Source organism: Gadus macrocephalus, chromosome 16, assembly GCF_031168955.1.
Source record: "Gadus macrocephalus chromosome 16, ASM3116895v1".
In the NCBI taxonomy this organism is placed as follows: domain Eukaryota; kingdom Metazoa; phylum Chordata; class Actinopteri; order Gadiformes; family Gadidae; genus Gadus; species Gadus macrocephalus.
Genome location: NC_082397.1, coordinates 11,975,769 through 11,996,024, shown reverse-complemented (window position 1 = coordinate 11,996,024; position 20,256 = coordinate 11,975,769). Strand labels below are relative to the sequence as shown.

General features: G+C 41.6%; 1 protein-coding gene across 2 annotated transcripts; it reads left to right on the top strand.

Moving 5' to 3' along the window:
- Positions 1-4,145: 4,145 nt before the first annotated feature.
- LOC132474662 (transmembrane protein 255B) lies at positions 4,146-19,026 on the top strand. 2 transcript variants are annotated; one of them, XM_060075472.1, is made up of 9 exons: positions 4,146-4,536; positions 5,140-5,273; positions 5,782-5,844; positions 10,276-10,365; positions 12,090-12,170; positions 12,342-12,427; positions 12,716-12,875; positions 18,131-18,230; positions 18,752-18,891. In XM_060075472.1, the coding sequence occupies exons 1-8, from the start codon at positions 4,449-4,451 to the stop codon at positions 18,194-18,196; spliced, it is 768 nt and encodes a 255-aa protein (XP_059931455.1). In that variant the 5' UTR covers positions 4,146-4,448; the 3' UTR covers positions 18,197-18,230; positions 18,752-18,891. The 2 variants fall into 2 exon arrangements, with proteins under 2 accessions (XP_059931455.1, XP_059931454.1); XM_060075471.1 differs by having other exon boundaries at positions 4,149-4,536; positions 18,126-18,230; positions 18,752-19,026.
- Positions 19,027-20,256: the final 1,230 nt, after the last annotated feature.

Below are 20,256 nucleotides of genomic sequence, written 5' to 3'. Positions count from 1 at the left end.
ATCTAAAGTTGATTAGTTATATAATGACAAAACCTTACAGGACAAGTTGTTGAATAAGTATGTAGTGCTGGGAAACTACAGTAGGCTACTAAATTGGGACAGCACCTGAGGGCACACGTTCATTTTCATAATGAATAAATTACTAATCTTGCTGTGGTTTAATCATGTTGTTGTTTATTAAACAAGCAAGAGGAACTGCAATCTATAACACAATATGGGAAATAAAAACACACCCAAAACAATACAATGTTATGTAGGCCTAGCAGGTTTTCCTCAAACCTAATCAGTGTGAATAATGTATCAGCATTCACACTCTAGATATTGAAATATTATATATAGATAATATTTAAATATCTAGAGTGTGAATGCTGATACATGAATAGTTGAAAGAAATAGGAAGTTTAAATCCAATAATAATAATAATTATTGGATCTAAACGTCCTATTTCTTTCAACTATTCAAACAGTCCCTGATAAAGGTCAATAGGGAATGAGACATGGCCACGGCCCTAAAAAAACAACAGATTCTATTAGTTCTGCTCTATTCCAAAACCCCGCCCAGCGCCGTCGTCACCTTGTTCAGCAGACCATACCACATCATCCCCGGCTCCCCGTGCTTCAGAGTGACGGTCGGGAATATATTCGGGACCACTTCCATGCTGTGCTATGGAAAGCCCACCCCTCTTTTCTCTCTAGAATAATAGCGAATGCAGACACTTCTCTTGGTTATGTCGACAATAGCCTATTTAGAGTAATGCCAAGGGTGTAGTTACACCATCGTTTAAATGGCGCATCAGGGCCTCACTTTCCATAGTACAGTTTTCTTTTGAGGTTAACAGGGGTGTTCTCAAACGTATCAGTGACGAAGTATGGGCCGACATCGGGTTGTTATCCAGCACTGTTTTATGAATATTTCAAACATTGCCCTTGAAGTTAACCTTGGGGTGCCTGGGAGAACCCCACCAACTTGTTGCTTTAATTCAATCTACAGTTGATTTCACTCATATTGATCACAGTAGGTCTTGGAACACAACCAGCATTTCTAGCATTTCCAAAAGGATACAATCAAAAGTGTTGTGAGATCAAAATGTCAATCTAATTGAAAGGTAATGTACTATACCTAAAGGTAGCTTTAGATGGGGTTTTTTCTCTTCTAAGATCCAGGCTTATTGATTATGTTGCACAGAATAGACAACTGACCTTGAATGACCAGGGTATGAAAGTATGGACCATTCTGATTTAATGACTCTTTTTCCTTTGTCTCCAGTTACATAAATGTAATACATCAGTTCAAGTAGAGATGAGAACTTCAAAAGGTAAGAAAGCATTGAGAAAAGAGAGATGGAAACCTAGAGCTTTCTTATTTGACTCACCCCTGTGTTTATATTCCTTCACTATAGGAAGACATGTGTATCAACATGAGCCCATGATAAGAGTAGCAGCTCTGTAAATCGGTTTTGATTAGTTTCATTATTTTCTTCCCTAAGTGAAAATACTTGAGGTTTCATTATAGCACTGATTCTCAGGTTTAACTTGATGGAAACCTGAGATGGTGTGTGTGTGCGTGTGTGTGTGTGTGTGTGTGTGTGTGTGTGTGTGTGTGTGTGTGTGTGTGTGTGTGTGTGTGTGTGTGTGTGTGTTTGTGTGCGTGTGTGTGTGTGTGTGTGTGTGCGTGTGTGTGTGTTTGTGTGCGTGTTTATGCGTGTGTGTGTGTGTGTGTGTGCGTGTGTGTGTGTGTGTGTGTGTGTGTGTGCGTGTGTGTGTGTGTGTGTGTGTGCGTGGTGCACCCTGCATCATGCACTCTTCTCTCTTGACCTTTTAGAGGTTCAGCACAAATCATAAACGAACAAACATGTTTTATTCTGCATGACATGACAGCTATCTGACCTCTACTGTTTAGCAGGATTGCAGCTTTTGATACCATTTATCAGACTATATTTAAAATATGCTTTGCAAAACTGTGTTGAATATGCTGTGTTGAATAATTTGCTGCTTAGTTGAGTGACTATAGCTTTTGTTTCTCCATCATTAGAAACCAATAGTCAAATAGTATCCAACAAGGTTGACTCTTTTATTCACCCTCTGTTTATGGTCCTGCTTGGCCAAGTATAATGTAGTAAAAATATGTATGCAGAAGGCCCCCAACTATTTTAGCCATACCCAATGATAGATGTGTTAACTTGATCGGTTTTGTTGATTTTATTTGACAGAAATGGACTTAGCGAGTTCAGACGGTCTACTTCAGCATCACCTTTCAACTGACAGCTAACATGGTCCAATCAAACGCACAAATGCTTATAGGCGGTTGATTTAAGACCTTCCACCTCACGCACACTGTAATATTATTTTGATTCAATTCATTATTCTTTTACTCAAGTAAAAATACCTGATGATTCGTCACAGCAGTTATTCTCAGGTCGCCCTGGACTGGACCACAGGGACACACTGTGTGTGTGTGTGTGTGTGTGTGTGTGTGTGTGTGTGTGTGTGTGTGTGTGTGTGTGTGTGTGTGTGTGTGTGTGTGTGTGTGTGTGTGTGTGTGTGTGTGTGTGTGTGTGTGTGTGTGTGTGTGTGTGTGTGTGTGTGTATTCTCTCTTGACCTTTTAAAAGTTTCAACACCAATCGTAAAACAACATGACTTGACAGCTGTCTGAATTATGCTATTCTGTTTGGCAGGACTGCTGCTTTGGATACAGTTGAACACATTACATTTTAATCAGGTTATTTAAAACTTGGATCAATTTTCTGTGTTGACTTATTTGCTACATAGTTGAGTGAGTGTAGCTTTCTTTTCCCCATGCAGAAACCAATGGCCCAGAATTTTTTTCAGATGAGGTTGTGTTCTTAATACACTTTATTCCCACTCTATATGCCCCCGTTTGGCCAAGTATAACCAAGTTGAATATGCAGAGGGCCCCTGACTATTGTGTGAACTTGCCTGGTTTTGTTGATTTTATTGGAAAGTACTACTGACGCATGTCCAGATACCTTCTTTAGATCAGCACTGGCTGTGAATCTATTGTGAGAGCTAAATAATGAGACTATAGAGTGAGTTTGGGATTGAGACAAAAGTGATTTTTTTAAAAAGTGGGCGATCAATGGATTTTACAAACCATGCTGTGTCCAATCAACACATGTGATATTGTTAATAGTATGTACGCTAGTGAAATTCTGAAAATCTTATTTGAAACATATGCAATATAATTCTGCTTATTTCGAACAATGAGCTGGACGCCAATAAAGAATCACAAATGTTGTTGGGAGAAGATTTTGAAAAGTATCTCTTACATTTTGGTATTTCATGCTTGTCAGTTCAAGGAATGAAGGAACCAACCCGCCCCATGCATCTGTTTGTTGCAGTTGATAACTCTATCTATTGTGTGTGTGTGTGTGTGTGTGTGTGTGTGTGTGTGTGTGTGTGTGTGTGTGTTTGTGTGCGTGTTTATGCGTGCGTGTGTGTGTGTGTGTCTGTGTGTGTGTGTGTGTGTGTGTGTGTGTGTGTGTGTGTGTGTGTGTGTGTGTGTGTGTGTGTGTGTGTGTGTGTGTGTGTGTGTGTGTGTGTGTGTGTGTAAGAGTCAATGGAGGAGGGTATAAAATATGGAACACTACATTCTTAAATTAAACTTAAATAAACCTGTAGAAAATGTATAGATAGGCCTATGATCTGATATAAATCAGATTTATCGAGATATTTAGAGGACGATTCCTTGACATCACACAAGACAATGAGACTATATCACATTTAACATTTAGGTAACGCTTCATGGTTTTCAGACGCTTATCTGGGTTCACCTTAGAATGGGAGTCCAGAATAACATTAGCTCAATGATCTCTCAGTGTTTGATCTGCTGCATGTGTCTGAGTGCCTCTCTGGGTTATGGGTGGTGGTGGACTCCTGACTGGATTGGTATGAGATTGTTTTTATCTTGAGGGGGGAGTTGGGACTGGGATGTATTTATCATTATCAATTATCAAATGCCCCACCCTGTTGTCTGGAGCACCTTTTCTCTCTCTCTCTCTCTCTCTCTCTCTCTCTCTCTCTCTCTCTCTCTCTCTCTCTCTCTCTCTCTCTCTCTCTCTCTCTCTCTCTCTCACACACTCTCACTCCGTCCCTCCTCCCTCCTTCCCTGCGTGTGCGTGTGTTGAGTGTGTGTTTGTGTGTTTGTACAGAAAGTGGTTGCCCCTGGCTGAACTTCAGTATCGTTGCTTCCCTGAAGTATGATACCTGATTGTCTCAGGATTCATGTTATTGGCACGCCGTTCTGAATGTAGGACTTCTTCGACATCTTTACCCTGCATATTGCGCGCACCGTCTCGCCTGACGAACGCGCCCACCTATTTAACCGCTCAGCCAATCCCGTTTGAGATGTCAGAGAAAGTTTAGCAAGCACGTGCATCACTATATGAGAGGAGATAGCAGGCTGGGGTTGGTAGTGTTCAAAGACGCGGATGGACCTAATGTCGCTGAACATGAATAATGACATGAACCGAGAGGCGGAGGTACAGGTCAATTCCGCATCCAAGCGCATTCGAACAGGTAGGTCCTTCATACAATTTGGTCCTCGAACCGGTGACTTTAAATTTACCTTGTTTAAATTGTCAACGATTTAGGGTAGGGCGGGTTTGATTCTATATGCGATTCCAGATGTTCCAGATATATATTTTAATATAAAAGAAAGTATTTTTGTATAATTGTCAAATGTAGGCTATAGACTTTATCATTTAAATGCAATGTCGCAATCGATGCGGAATGCAATCAATTGATCCTTCCTTCAATGTTTGAATTAGGCCAAACAATAGGCCATTATAAACTGAATTCTACCCAATTCAATCCAACAATTAACATAATAAAATGTTTTTTTCCGCAATTCAACACTGCATAATGTTGGCTCCTTGCCCTTCTTGATCTAGGTTTCTATGTATTTCTTGTTATTGTCATTTTTTTTACATTGCTAGTTTGTAATTTTACATTTTCTTTAATATCACTTGTGGCTGTGGTTGAATTTGTTGTCTGTGTGTGCATGTGTATGTGTATGTGTGTGTGTGTGTGTGTGTGTGTGTGTGTGGGGGGGGGGGGGGGGGGGGGGGTTGCGTGTGTATGTGTGCGTGCGTGTGCGTGTGTGTGTGTTATGTGTTGCAGAGGTGAAGGCCAGGAGGGCTCTGTGGTTGTCAGTGGGCATGCTGTGTCTCTCTCTGCTGCTGGTCGTGCTGGGCATCTACACCACCACCCGCACAGAGAGCTTGAGCATCACAGGGTACTTCTCTGGAGCCATTGTAAGTGTCTCTCATCAATCTCATCAACCCCCCCCCCCCCCCCACACTCATGATCTTGATGGACGTTTATTGACGTCCATTGGCATGCTTTACCTTTTCATCCAAACGTCAACAAACTTCATTCGAAATGACTGAAAGCGGATATGTAATGTTACAATTTCAACACTTCAGCTTGATTTGAGCCGGACTTTCGCTATTTAGACTTTGAGTATTATGTAGATTGTATCTTGAGTTACAGCCCGGCTGTTGAAATAACAGGAGTTCATGAATTATAGAGTTTTACTTGTTGGTCATATCCTCCCACATTCTCCAGGTGGGCAGATGTCAAATCCCTGGTAATAACATAACATAAAAGGATGCGTTTATAAATGAAGAATGGAGGGAGTTAATGTAGTTTTGTATACATTGTAATAACAAGAATATTTTTTGCTTGATTTATTATTCATAGGACAATCATGCCGACAAACTAGACATGTATTTCATCTTGAATTGTGATTTCTCTTCACAGTTGGCGTTTGGATCGTTCCTAGGGGTTCTCGGGCTCTGCCTTGAAGAGAATCGAAAACAGCTGGTATGTACACTTGGCCTATACATATATATATATACATTAGTGTATATATGTTTGTATTGAAAAACGCAGGTCTAGAGGTGGCAGACCACGGTTTGCCCTGCAGGAATTTTGTAACATTTGACCCTGGAGTTGTGGTCGAGTCCTTCTCAGCTCAGCGTCAGATCTATGTGAGGTTTTCCTAAATTGAGTTATGCTTTAGAGCCCCCGTTTTGTTACGCACATGTGTGGGATCTTCTACTGACAGGTCAATATGCTTTCGTTGGGAGACCAGAAATATCAATCTTAGCTTATGTTAAAGGTGGTGGAATAACCAAAGAGCCAAAGGAATGATCCTCAAAGCAGATTAGTCTTGAAGGGGTTATTGTTTTACAAACACATAAAACCTGAGCCAGTTAAGAGCTTATTTATATGAAACGCCCCGCTCAGGTTATTCTACAATACAGTTTCCAGACAGAGTGTCTGGAAACTAGGTAGATGGCTTCATAAATAGATAGGTATAAATACTTGATTTATCCTGACGGAAATTCTAGTACCATACCAATTGTATACAGCTGTGAGGTCCTACCTCACAGCTGAGGGAGGTCCTCAGCTGTGAGGATAGCCGTAGGTAGGTACTCAAATCTCAGTTCAGTATTTGATGGCTCTGATCATATATATAAAAAAGTAATTCATGTATTTGCATATTTTGGAATCACAGGTAGGAGATAGGTTAAAATATCCACGTGATAAAAAACATATCAATGTGTACAGGACCCTGCCATCCCTCAGTCCGAGTACGCTTCACCTCAGCGCTTCAGTTGAGGTTACGGAATCCATTATCAGAATCGACTTGCTTTGTGATATTTGGATATAGTCCTCCTCTCACAAATCGGTGTGTTTTTCGGAAACATTCAGGCTTCATTGAAACTGAAACTGTCATTGAAACTGTCTGAGTCAGTCTGAGTGAGACTCGGAGTGGATCAGAAAAGCCACTGACGTCCATGCTGCAATCCTATGTGATATCATAGTTATGCTTTTTGGGTTATCAAATAAAAAGAAACAGTATAGACTTGAAACGGATAAATAGATAAATAATCTGTTTAGAAAAAATTCTGCAGCCGTGGTCTCCGTCGACTCAGACTTTACAATTATTTTAACTAGAGTTTTTGCGCGCGCATTGCGCACGCTCAACCTCTACTTGTAAGACTAATAGCAATAATGTGGAAACCCCAATCGATAATGTAGCAAATTTCTAAGCGCATATTATATTAACATTTTGCCTGTAATATTACAACGATTAACATTCGTTCACCACAAATGACTCTTAAAAGCAGTGCCAACATTTAAATATTTTTAAACCATTCAGCGAACTAAAGGCAACAGACTGGTTATCATTTAGGGGGCCACTCAATGACATGCAGAAAACGTCATCAAAAATTAAAAGTGATGGCAGTCAGATTCTTGGAAACTATTTGGCCGGAATGTTGATTGCCTGATGAATTTCAGGTGCTGTTCATTGTTGTGTTTCTTAAATGAGTGGCAATGACAGAATGTCATGTTCTGCGTGTTCATAATGCTATAATGAGGATTTGAACTCTCAACCTAAGGATCACCAGTACACAGCATTATCCCGTTGAGCCACTGACATGCCTGAACTGCATGAAGTCTCATTCACATGGTGAAAATGTCGGTTGGTTGATAAGCACATATCAAGAAAACTCCAAGCACACATTTCACAAGAGAATTAAGGGCTTTCTTAAAAGAGTACAGATCTGAAAATGTGCACTGTGAATGATATCCACCTAATAATAGCCGTATGGTAGTTATACAATAACAAAATGGTCAGATAGGCAAAATGGGTTGACTGTCGACTGTGTGAAACATTTTTAGGTCATAAGACCCAGGGTTTCATAAATGCGTCTGATTCTAGAGATTAATATTCTGAAAGAATTTTGAGCCCAGGTCAATATGGTGAGGAGAAATAAGCCTAATTCATGATTTTTTACAATAGCGCCACCTTTGGGTGTAGTACCACAAATGTGGGTTTATGGTCAGAGGGGGTTATTGGCAACCATACCTGAACATTTAAAGAGAATTTGACTTACGGTATAGGCTGTAATATGACTTTTACAGAATTTAAGAAAAAAAAAAACGTTACAGGAACAACAGGGGCCAAGCTCGGACCGTTAATAAAATAACTAAAACATTCCTCAGGGGGGAAGTGGAATATCAATATTGCAAGACATTTCGGGAAGCTCAAGGAGGAGATTAATATTAAGTTTTTAGCAATAAAGTGTAAAGACCATTCGGGATGCTCGAGGAGGAGAGTAATATTATATTTGAGCAACTAAGTGTAGTCTTGTGGTGGACTCTATAGAAATGATTCACCATAATGTGTTATTGACATGTTTTCGTTGTGTTGTAGGGACACTGTCTCTTTAAGATCACGTGACTTGTGTGTTGATATGCCGGTCAGCGCAATGTTTGAATTTAACGTTTTTTATATGATCAAATGAACGACCTGAGGGCATGTTCACATCTAGCGTTTTTTGTGCCAATGGCCAATGGCATTCGCTCTGATAACTCAGCCTCAATCTCGTGTTTGTTTGTTGTACTTTTAGGTCATATTGTTGACCATATTGTTGACAAAATGACCAGGAGATTACTATTCATTTTATATTAAAATTAACATTTAACAACGGTTTAACAACAGAGAAAAGGACTCAAATGCACCTCTCTTGGGCAAAACTTTGGAAATCTGGCAGGAAGAAGACTAGGGCGTAGTCGGGCAAAACAAGTGGGAAACAGAATGATGGAAACATGCTGACTAAATTGACTAGGAGGCCATTATAATGAGGGTGGGACAGGTGAAAACAATCAAGGTGAGGGAGGACAAGCACAGAGGCGGCAAATATGGGGCAGGAAGAGAAGTATCTGAAACGATAGGAGAAGTGAGGAAGACAAGGGAGGAAGGAAACTATGAGAGAATGATGAAACAACAAGCGGAACTCATTGAGAAGGGCGAGATGTGACGCATAGCATGTGATGCTCTTTATGAGTAATTAAATAGCAATTTAATTCACATCAGATTTTATTGAAACATAAAATGTTCAACATGTTCTGCACCCTGTGGCAATCTTCCCGTGTCTAATGTTGAAAGGCTAATATAATCGGACCACAAAATGAACAGTGGTTACTTTAATTGTGGTCAAAACTGAGCTGTCAAGGTCTGTAAAAAATGTCATCAATATTTGTGTGGTAAATCTTGAGGGCAGCACTGTGGCAAGCAGAGACTCTTCATCTCACTGCATCTCAAAGAAAAAAGTCATGATGTTATGGCTGGCGTACAGAAAGAAACAGTCCTCTCCATTTCTCACAATGCTATCTGTTTCTACATAAAACTGAAGCCATCGTTGGCCTCGCATAAGCTCTCGGCTTATTTGCTACTCCTCCCTGTAGCATGAGGACCTCATGTCTGTTTCTCATTAGCGTTACTTACACTAACAGAGAACGTGGGATAGGAAGTCAAACTAATCCTGACATGTGAAGTCAGTGAGTTAAACAGAGGGTAGAATTCCACAAAGTGTCCCCTGTATCACTCAACGATCGGTCAATTAAGCTATTGAGGCATAGAGCCTCAGTGGACCGATTCTCAGGATGCCAATATGGACTATTAAAACACTTAATGATGAAGTAGATAAGAGAGGGTTTTTTTGGAGAGCTCAGCAGTTGATTTCTGTGGGACAGGCTGGATGGATGTGCTTGGATCAGAGAGCCGTGCTTGGATGCAACGTTGTTGTTCTTGGGATTCTTAGACCATCAGCTGCCCTGGCGACTGATAAGTTCAGACGACCGCATGTGATAAGAAGATACAAAGGGGAAAAGTGCAGACGTGCTTCTGATTAAACTTTTTCTTTCAACCAAATAGAGTTAAAACATATGCATTTTTTAAGATAGTCACAATGATATGTTATTAGTTATCTATTCATGTATTCATGATGCCCGATACATACAAGGACATCCAAGAAAGCATACTTACATACACTAAACCTGAAACAGACCTCTCTCCATTGCATATCCCGGTTATGAGACAGAAACAGCATTCACGCCAGACTCTTTGAAAAGGTTCCACAGTTATATGGGCTGTTTATCTTTCATGGTTTGTGTAGGATAATAACAGCCGTGACCCCGGTTACCTAGCGCACTTACTGTCAGGGTCAATTTGATGGACTCCGTGTCGTGCCTTACTACTATGGTCTGTTCATCTGCATTCCCATTGAGCTGAGTTTATATTCCTGACAGTGGGACGTGGGAACTGTCTATAGAGGTTAGGGTGTTTGACTCCCAGCTGAAAGGTAAAACCCATTGTCTGCATTTCTACTTTGAGCAAGAAGGCCTAAACTACCAGCTGTTAATATGTCCTCCTTTATTGTGGTTCACATCTCTACCCAGCTGACGGCGGCCATTGTTTTCCTGAGCTTGGGAATCATTGCGGCCTTTCTGTGTCTGGTGATAGACGGCGTCTTCATCGTCTTCAACATGGTGAGCTACCCGCGCCCCTCTGACTGTCTTGCCATGAAACAGGACGATGGATTGTATATTTAAACAAATCATTGTTGTCCCAATAAGGGGTCCAAAGGTTTTTTTTGTCACAGGAGGCTTTTGTGTTATCGCCAGGGACGTCACTCGGATTTAGAGGCTGGGGGGGCTTTGCCCCTAGCAGTTTCCGAAGCTCATGCCCGTGTGTAGCGCTTGCCGACATTTTTTCATCATATCTTTAAAGTGGCTCTTTAATTCATCATTTATCAGTCCCTCCAGAAAAACGTGATTATGTGTTTTTCATCGCATAAAATTGCATAAATATGCCGCATATTTCATCGCATTTTTTAAGAAAACGTGCCGCATAATCAAGGATTTTTGGCCGCAACAATCACAAAAAAATGCCGCATTTTTCTGGAGGGACTGATTCATTACAGTAGAGAGTACAACAGGCCCTGGCTCACTCTCTTTTCTTTACTTGCCTTAAGACCTCCTGCTTCCCTCTCCTGAGTCTTCAGGATGTCCTTCTTTTTAAAAATATAAATAAGCTAAACAAATGTAAGAGTAGGTATGATTTAAGTCTACATATTGGGGTGAGTTCAAGGAAAAAAGGTTAGAAAAATGTATCCATAAATGCACTCTGAAACAATTTTAATCCAAATTAAAGACAACTTCTTAGTATTTATTTCAACTCATATTCTGGCTTATTATGTTAAGTGCAGGCATGCTACGATTTCCTTGACAAAAATAAATAAATAATAATAATGTGTAGGGGGGGCTTTTGAACATCTTGGGGGGCTTAGCCCCCCCAAAATAGACCTAACGACATCCCTGGTTATCATCTCCTTCTTAATTGTATTCATGTCATTCATTTAATTCCGGCAATTGTCCCGTGAGTGAATGTATCTTTTGTTCTCTGGGCTGTTTGTTTGTTTTAAACGGTCAGCCCACAAAACACGACGACTTCAGGATACTATAACGTACCCTGTCTAAATTGTCCAGGTGAGAGCTGTTAGACAGCCTAATCGAGCAAGCAATTTATCAGCTATAGCAGTTTTTTATGTAATATTAATATTTTCCAGCAACAAAATTCTTTACATATACTCCGGCCTTTTAAATGTATTGGAGACTTGCCATATAAAACACAAATCTTGTCAGGATATTGTTTACCTAGCAGTTGTGAAAAGTTTGCAGGAAAATCCAAACCACTTAATAAATACTGGTTCAGCTTAGCTATGTTTGTGTTGGCTCTTAAATTAAGAAAAGTACTAAAAAAACACATTTCAGAGGGGAAAGGAACAGGAAACTAATGAAACAAATTTTACCTGGACAGTTGGTTCGAATTATGCTATTAATTAATGTATTAGCCTACTTTACAATACCAACTCATGTGGCGGGATAGGGTAGTGGCTATGGAAAGGTACTGGGTTTCCTCAGGTCTGCCGTGTACCTGTGGGCATCATAGAGCAAGTCGCTTTGGAATAAATATCTGCTAAATTACAAATAATTTTCGCAGGTAGAATATAAATGTTAGTCTAATGAGTACTCTTGACTTCTGAGTATTGCAATGAAGTAAAATTTTAACTATGGTCTAATTCAATTCACCAGCGTTTCTATTTGCAAATTGTACTGGCTGTTTGTGCCTTTAGTTAAGCATCTATAATCGACAAGTAATAATTTGCAATTAATCCCAAACATTTTAAGATTTTATTTTCCATTTCTACCAGGATATTCGACCTTTAAAAGCTGGAAGGTGTCAGTTCTACACCAGCGGCAACAGCTATATCTATGAGAACTACCATGCCTCTGTAAGTATCAGTGGTACAGGCATCATGGTCAAATGTAACGTGTTGATATGCCAACTTCAATTTGAAAGATATATTGTTGGTTGATCCATCAGTACCTTATTAATACTTTGTATAGTTTATTTTAGCATCTTTGCTACACTTTGCTGAGTGTGTGTTGGCGTCCTCCGGTAGGTTCCCTGCAGAAACCTGGAGGAGTCCTGCAGTGTGACTATACGCAGTGGCACCTGCTACTGTTGTGATCTGTACGACTGTGCCAAGTGAGACATTACTATCCTCCTCCTCCTCCTCCTCCTCCTTCTCCTCTTTTGTCCTTATGCTCCTCTATGATCCTCCTCATCTTAATCTATCTCAGAGCACAAAACCATTAAACAGTCAGATTTTTTCTGGTTCAGATTGTATCCCCTCCCTTCTCCCTACTGACATTTATCTGAATTCTTGAGATCAACGCTACTACAATTGCTCTCCAGTGATGCACGCTATCCTTTGATGTAGCCATCAAGGACAAGGACATTGATAATGAGGAAAGCCGATGTGCTCTGTTGCAGTGGCGGCTTCCTCAACAACTACTATGAGTTTGTTGGAGTGCGAGGCTGCCAAGACGTGCTGACTCTTTACATCCTCATCTGGACCCTGACTAGCCTCAACCTGGTGGCCTTCATCACGGGCATAGTGACCGCAGCAGTGCTTGGAAGCGTGAAAAGCCTGGTAATAGACACACACAGGCACACACACGCACGCACGCACGCACACACACACACACACACACACACACACACACACACACACACACACACACACACACACACACACACACACACACATACACACACACACACACACACACACACACACACACACACACACACACACACACACACACACACACACACACACACACATATACACATACACATAGGACACTTGCAATTGACTGTGTTAATCTTAAATAAGACCTTTCTGCAATGTCAATGTCAGTTCATGCCTTATTTTAGCAAACACGGGATGGATTTAGACCCGGGTTGCTTCTGAAAGGACTGAGCCTTATGGTATGCACACTTCCTGGTGAGCCATCGGGGCCTCACTCTACCCGGTTCGGCCCCCCAGGAGTCATTCGACCATGAAATCAAAATGACCCAGAGAAGGGTCAAACCATCGAAGACAAGGTCAATCTATTCCATGCCAGAGGCGGGGTTAATCAGTCTTGTGTGTCTCTGGTTTATAATGCGGTCGGCAGACAGGCCACTACAGGATATGCACTGAGGAAGACAGGGATGGCAGACCACCTTCTGCGCTCGCGTGTGTCTGTGTGTTTGAGTGTGGGTGCTGGTTTGTATGTGGCTGTGTGTGTTTGTGGCTGTGTGTGTGTTGCTGTGTGTGTAGTTGTGTGTGTGTGTCACTGTGTGTGTGTGTGTGTGTGTGTGTGTGTGTGTGTGTGTGTGTGTGTGTGTTTGTATGTTTGTGTTTGTGTGTGTGTGGCTGTGTGTGTGTGTTTGTATGTTTGTGTTTGTGTGTGTGTGGCTGTGTGTGGCTGTGTGTGTGTGTGGCTGTGTGTGGCTGTTTGTGTGTTGCTGTGTGTGTGTGTGTTTGTGGCTTTGTGTGTGTGTGTGTGACTGTGTGTTTGTATGTTGCTTGGCCAAGTATAATGTAGTAAAAATATGTATGCAGAAGGCCCCCAACTATTTTAGCCATACCCAATGATAGATGTGTTAACTTGATCGGTTTTGTTGATTTTATTTGACAGAAATGGACTTAGCGAGTTCAGACGGTCTACTTCAGCATCACCTTTCAACTGACAGCTAACATGGTCCAATCAAACGCACAAATGCTTATAGGCGGTTGATTTAAGACCTTCCACCTCACGCACACTGTAATATTATTTTGATTAAATTCATTATTCTTTTACTCAAGTAAAAATACCTGATGATTCGTCACAGCAGTTATTCTCAGGTCGCCCTGGACTGGACCACAGGGACACACTGTGTGTGTGTGTGTGTGTGTGTGTGTGTGTGTGTGTGTGTGTGTGTGTGTGTGTGTGTGTGTGTGTGTGTGTGTGTGTGTGTGTGTGTGTGTGTGTGTGTGTGTGTGTGTGTGTGTGTATTCTCTCTTGACCTTTTAAAAGTTTCAACACCAATCGTAAAACAACATGACTTGACAGCTGTCTGAATTATGCTATTCTGTTTGGCAGGACTGCTGCTTTGGATACAGTTGAACACATTACATTTTAATCAGGTTATTTAAAACTTGGATCAATTTTCTGTGTTGACTTATTTGCTACATAGTTGAGTGAGTGTAGCTTTCTTTTCCCCATGCAGAAACCAATGGCCCAGAATTTTTTTCAGATGAGGTTGTGTTCTTAATACACTTTATTCCCACTCTATATGCCCCCGTTTGGCCAAGTATAACCAAGTTGAATATGCAGAGGGCCCCTGACTATTGTGTGAACTTGCCTGGTTTTGTTGATTTTATTGGAAAGTACTACTGACGCATGTCCCAGATACCTTCTTTAGATCAGCACTGGCTGTGAATCTATTGTGAGAGCTAAATAATGAGACTATAGAGTGAGTTTGGGATTGAGACAAAAGTGATTTTTTTTAAAAAGTGGGCGATCAATGGATTTTACAAACCATGCTGTGTCCAATCAACACATGTGATATTGTTAATAGTATGTACGCTAGTGAAATTCCTGAAAATCTTATTTGAAACATATGCAATATAATTCTGCTTATTTCGAACAATGAGCTGGACGCCAATAAAGAATCACAAATGTTGTTGGGAGAAAGATTTTGAAAAGTATCTCTTACATTTTGGTATTTCATGCTTGTCAGTTCAAGGAATGAAGGAACCAACCCGCCCCATGCATCTGTTTGTTGCAGTTGATAACTCTATCTATTGTGTGTGTGTGTGTGTGTGTGTGTGTGTGTTTGTGTGCGTGTTTATGCATGCGTGTGTGTGTGTGTGTGTGTGTGTGTGTGTGTGTGTGTGTGTGTGTGTGTGTGTGTGTGTGTGTGTGTGTGTGTGTGTGTGTGTGTGTGTGTGTGTGTGTGTGTGTGTGTGTGTGTTTGTGGCTGTGTGTGTGTGTTGTGCTGCTCCATGTGGTTTATGGTCTGGCAGAGGGATCCTCTATAAAGGCAGCCAATGCATCCAGTTGTTTTGCGGCTGTCCAGGCTGACCATGAAACCTCACAGCAACCGGGAAAACTTGAGTTTGGGATCTGGTGCAGATTTTCTAAGTACACGATCCAACCCCACAACCCCCGACCCCACATTCCCCTGAACTGTCTATCGGATCCATCTTTGGTAGTCATGCTACCATGAACAGATGATGCATCGACGTTGAAGTCATCATAATTGTCTGTGCATCGTAACTAGGTAATGGGTACCTCAGGGCAGAGTTAGTGGTTAGGTGGTGGTGTCCGATTCTCTGCCGAAAGATGCAATCCCCAATGTTCACAATCTCCTCAATCTGAATGACCGTAGGTTACTTTGAATAAAAGCATGCTTTCAAATCACGTGTACGAAGTACTCTCTTCTTTAGGAAAACAGCCAAGCATGATGAATTCCCTTTAAGGAGTTTATTCAGAGTTAGGCAGCCCTGTCTAGATACTGACGTATTGGCTTTGGTCATTGGGCATTGAACCCAAGCCGTTTAGGATGGGAGAGTTAGCTCAACAAACCTTGGTCTGCCAAATCTTGCCGCCCGTTCCGCCCCTCTGTGATGATTCTCTGAGCATAACCAAACATAAAGTGTAACGTGAGCCAGAGACATGTGGCACCTGGGGATTCAGGCAGAACAGGAATGTGTCTGCCAAGGTTTAGGATTCAGGCTGATAACACTTGCAGTGCTCACCACATCAAATTGCCATTTCAATGGATTAACCGTGTGTTTACGCCGAAAGCGAAGCCGCGGCTCAAATCTAGTCGCGTGAATGATGCAAATTCGTCATTAGCCTCAAGTTTGAAATATCTGAAACAGCATCAAGCAGATTTCGCCTGATGCTGAATCACCCACGCAAGGAAAGTTTGCGGTTAGCACGTGCAACCTCGCCAGAGTAATACAAGTAGTATATTCGCTTTGCTTTTGGTGTGAACGCAACTTAATTAGGCTCATTGATGGTTTAGATAATTTGACTAAACAGAGCTAATCCTCAGTAAGTCCTATGGTTCAGAAGGCCAATGTTGGAACCCATGAAGACAAGCTATGGACCACCATGGAGAAGAATATGTCATCCATTTTATGGGGGCTGTGAATGGCCTTGAATCTTCATTTTTAAATACGCCCAACATGTGGCGTCCCGATGCAAAGTATGCATTATTTGGTTACCATCAGGGGAACAGAAATAGGACTGAATGAAGTTCTAACCGAGCGAGAAGGGAAGGAAGCATTTGTTCTTCATAAAATGCCACCGCAGGCAAGTAGTAAACATCACCACGGCATGGCCAGAAAATGGCTTCAGCTTTGTGTTGTCTGTTCCAACAGCAAATAAGAAAGGAATACAATCAGATAACTTAGGCTTATTACATTATGGGACCTTGAAACGGCAATAGAGGAAGGGAGGATGGGTTGGAGGGTTATCTGCTGAGCTCCCATACCTGATGAATGGGGCACGTCAAGATTCAAAGAGGACATACTGTTCTCCCAGAACCCGACCTGTTTGAACCCTTGCCTTGGCTCCCAGCCGTCAACTGCATCATCATATTGGGTGAGAAATTAGACATTTGAAAAACCAAAGCAAAATAGGATATATCTTCCCCTAGTATAAAGACATTGGGTCTCCTGTCACAGTATATTGGTTCTGTGTGGTATAGTCTAGGAGTAAGGGTGATATACTCCCAGGCCAAATGTTGCAGGTTCAATACCGGTCTGCGCAAAAGCAGAAAAGCAGAGACTCACGAAGCTTACTCAATGTGTTTACCTTGAGCGTTGCTTCTTAGTGCTGGACCATGAAAGGCTGCAGTCTGCAGGCTGTCAGTCTGCACTATGTACGTTCTGTGTACATATCAGCTATTTGAGAGCCTTTGAGAGATCTTTCATGACATAGTCCGGGATTCACTATGAGTTGCATCTGTTAAGATGATGAAAGGAAAGTGCGATAGGTCCAACCATTCCTCCTAAAGGTGCTAGCAGGCTCTGAGAACCCTCTTGTCCTTCTACCATAGCCAGTTCCCACGTCAGCTCACTTCACTGAATACCAGTGAAAGCTGGGCAGTGAAATTCTTCTCAGGCCATTGGTGAGAAGAGGGACCAGAAGAATCGACCCTGTAGGGCAGTTAGATCAGCCTCACATGTCCATGCGTGCCGCTTTTTTTCCGGTATTAATGAATTCATTTATCAATGTCATTGAATTTGAATTTCTGGTGATAGTTAGCAAAGTACGGGCACACACAGGAGTACAATTGTCTGGGAATGTTATGGCCCTGGACTGACATTGAGCAAAACACACACTGACTGTCTGTATTGAATCAAGACTGCACAGATGCAATCAGATTGAATAATCATGATGTTCCTAAAGCATCCACAGTAACACGCCACATTTAAACTGTTTAAGTATTATTTGTGTGACACTGAACAACAAGATGTGGTTATCCCAAACCAGACCTTGTTTACGTTTTTTTCACTGTCTTTAGATGGTTGTTGGTTTTTCACATCGAATATGACTTCAGTGTGTTCAGTGGTGAAAGCTCCCATGCTGAATTCGCTATGGGAGAAATGTGTGTGCTTTACATGTGTCCCTTCACAATTGTTGCTTGGCACAGGCTTTTATCTTTTAATGGACATACCGTGCTTATTTTGACGTTTAATTGTGTATTTTGCTACCTGCAAGCCAACGTCTCACTGGACAGGGGCTGTGGTTCCACTACCAGCAATCGCTGGATTACCCATAGGTCTCAAGTAAGACCTGAATGCAAGCTTTAACATGTGTAACTGTAATGCATGTGGCTTTGTTTTCATGGTCAGACCAGCTACAGGCCAGTGACCCAGTCTTCAGAGGACCGAACGTCTTCTCCTACCGCTCCACTGCTGCTTAGTGACAACCCACACTCGACACAGCCTCTGCACCTGGTCAGTGACATGGAGTTGCAAATCAAACTCTGTATTCCTTTGTGTCTTCATGGTTCTCTGGTTGCATGTAGACTCCGGTGTGTGGAGGCTTATTATTATTATTTATGTCAGATAATTAAGAATCAAGAAGACAGACTCAGCCTCCCTAACATTTGCTTAAACACTAACTGATAAACAACGCGTGAACATGGTCGTTAGTAAAGCAGTGCGTCGTAATTAAACAGAAACCCATGTCTAGAATTCCCCTCATTCTTGGCACCTCCAGAACTGTACTGTGAAGATTAAGGAGTTGAGGTGATTTGTCTTGTGCAGCTGCAGTCAAATTCAAATCTAGGGTCCTCTGTTTAGCCTTTGACTGGTCAAGACATTCAAATTACTCATCAATCTCCTCCTTCTCTCTCTCTCTCTCTCTCTCTCTCTCTCTCTCTCTCTCTCTCTCTCTCTCTCTCTCTCTCTCTCTCTCTCTCTCTCTCTCTCTCTCTCTCTCTCTCTCTCTCTCTCACCCCCTCCCTCCCCCCTAGGGAGGCTCTCTGTACCCCTCTTTGGGGTCAGGTAGGGTCACTCCTCAGAGTGATCCGTCCTCTCCGCTGGAGACCAACCCTCCTCCGTTCGCTCCTCTGGCCAGCCGGCTGCGCTACGCGGCCCAGCAGGGCTTCCCAGGCTGAGGCACGCCACGGCCCTCTGGCCGGCCCTCACCTACTGGGGAACATCTGCTTCATAATGGGATTCAAGGATTCGGCGTAAAAGTGAGATAAGGGAAATAATGTTATGATGAATATACTGGAGCATGGTGGGGTTTATGGGGAAATAGAGGAGGGAGGGGAGGGCGGAAGTGAGGGCGATCTCTTTAAGATCCTTCCAATAACAGCATGAAGTTTTGTGTGATGGCCTTATAATGCCTTTTAACTCACGCAAGGCATGGGGAGCAAGCCATTGCTAACTGCCATTTATTTCAATGGTATATAGTATTGCAGTACTTATTTTACTGTTGGACCTCTTAATAATGCCATATACAGAGAGAGAGTTCAGTTATCTAAACACTTGGACACTGTACGAGAGAGTAGAGGGTTATGATGAAGAAGGCTCCAGTTTTACCCCTGAGACATGAACGTTGACAGGGTAAATAGTCTCCTGAATCACTGAATGGTTGTCACGCATGGGATAACAAATTCTATTTACAATTTAAATAACTACATGAATACTGTTGCTGTTATTTCAATTATGCATTTGGAAGAAAGCTTAATCCGACACGATGACATTAATGCATAAATCATGATAAACACAAATACACGGCATACTAACATCAAGACAATCACAGTGAAATGTGCACAGAAAAGTGAAAAGTGTAAAGGATGTTTCTTATATGTATCGTTGGAGGGACATGTTCTGCTATGTTTAATAGGAATATATATATAGGATATATATTTTGTAAATTAAATGTAAATTACTTATTTTGTCTATAAGAGATGTTTTGTGTACCATATGTTGCTGTCACTACAACTTTTACACTATTTTCCCTGGTGTAAAAGTTGAATTCGAAATTGAGTTGGCATCACTATCATGTCATATCCGGCTGCTACTTGCATATGTTTTGTATGTTTAACCCCATTGTCATATGTAAAAGTGCAAATGTCAATCATGCATTATCTGTATGCTTCTTTATTGTTCCATTGACCCCACATTTCAATTAAAAGTGTTGAAAGAAGCATGTGACTGGAGTTCATTACCTAACATTTGTTGATGGTATAGTACCAGACTAAAGGTTAGATGTATTTACGTTAACATCAGATACATCAGGAAAACAAAAGTTAATTTTACGCACACACACACACACACACACACACACACATATAACTTTGGAGGGCTTGCTGTTTTCATTGTTTGAGTCTAGCCTATATAGTTGAGACGACTGAGGAACTGTTGATCAGTGCAGACGATCGCTCTGGATTCTGGCCTTGGCGACAAGCAAACAGGCAGTACCAAGACTGAGTGAACAGATCATTGAAAGATTAGGAAAACTGTGCTG

Coding starts and splice junctions, on each gene's coding strand:
- LOC132474662 (XM_060075471.1), top strand. CDS start 4,449: ATGGACCTAATGTCGCTGAACATGAATAATGACATGAACCGAGAGGCG. Junction 5,845..10,275: donor AAGAGAATCGAAAACAGCTG/GTATGTACACTT, acceptor ATCTCTACCCAG/CTGACGGCGGCCATTGTTTT. Junction 12,876..18,125: donor TTGGAAGCGTGAAAAGCCTG/GTAATAGACACA, acceptor TTTCATGGTCAG/ACCAGCTACAGGCCAGTGAC.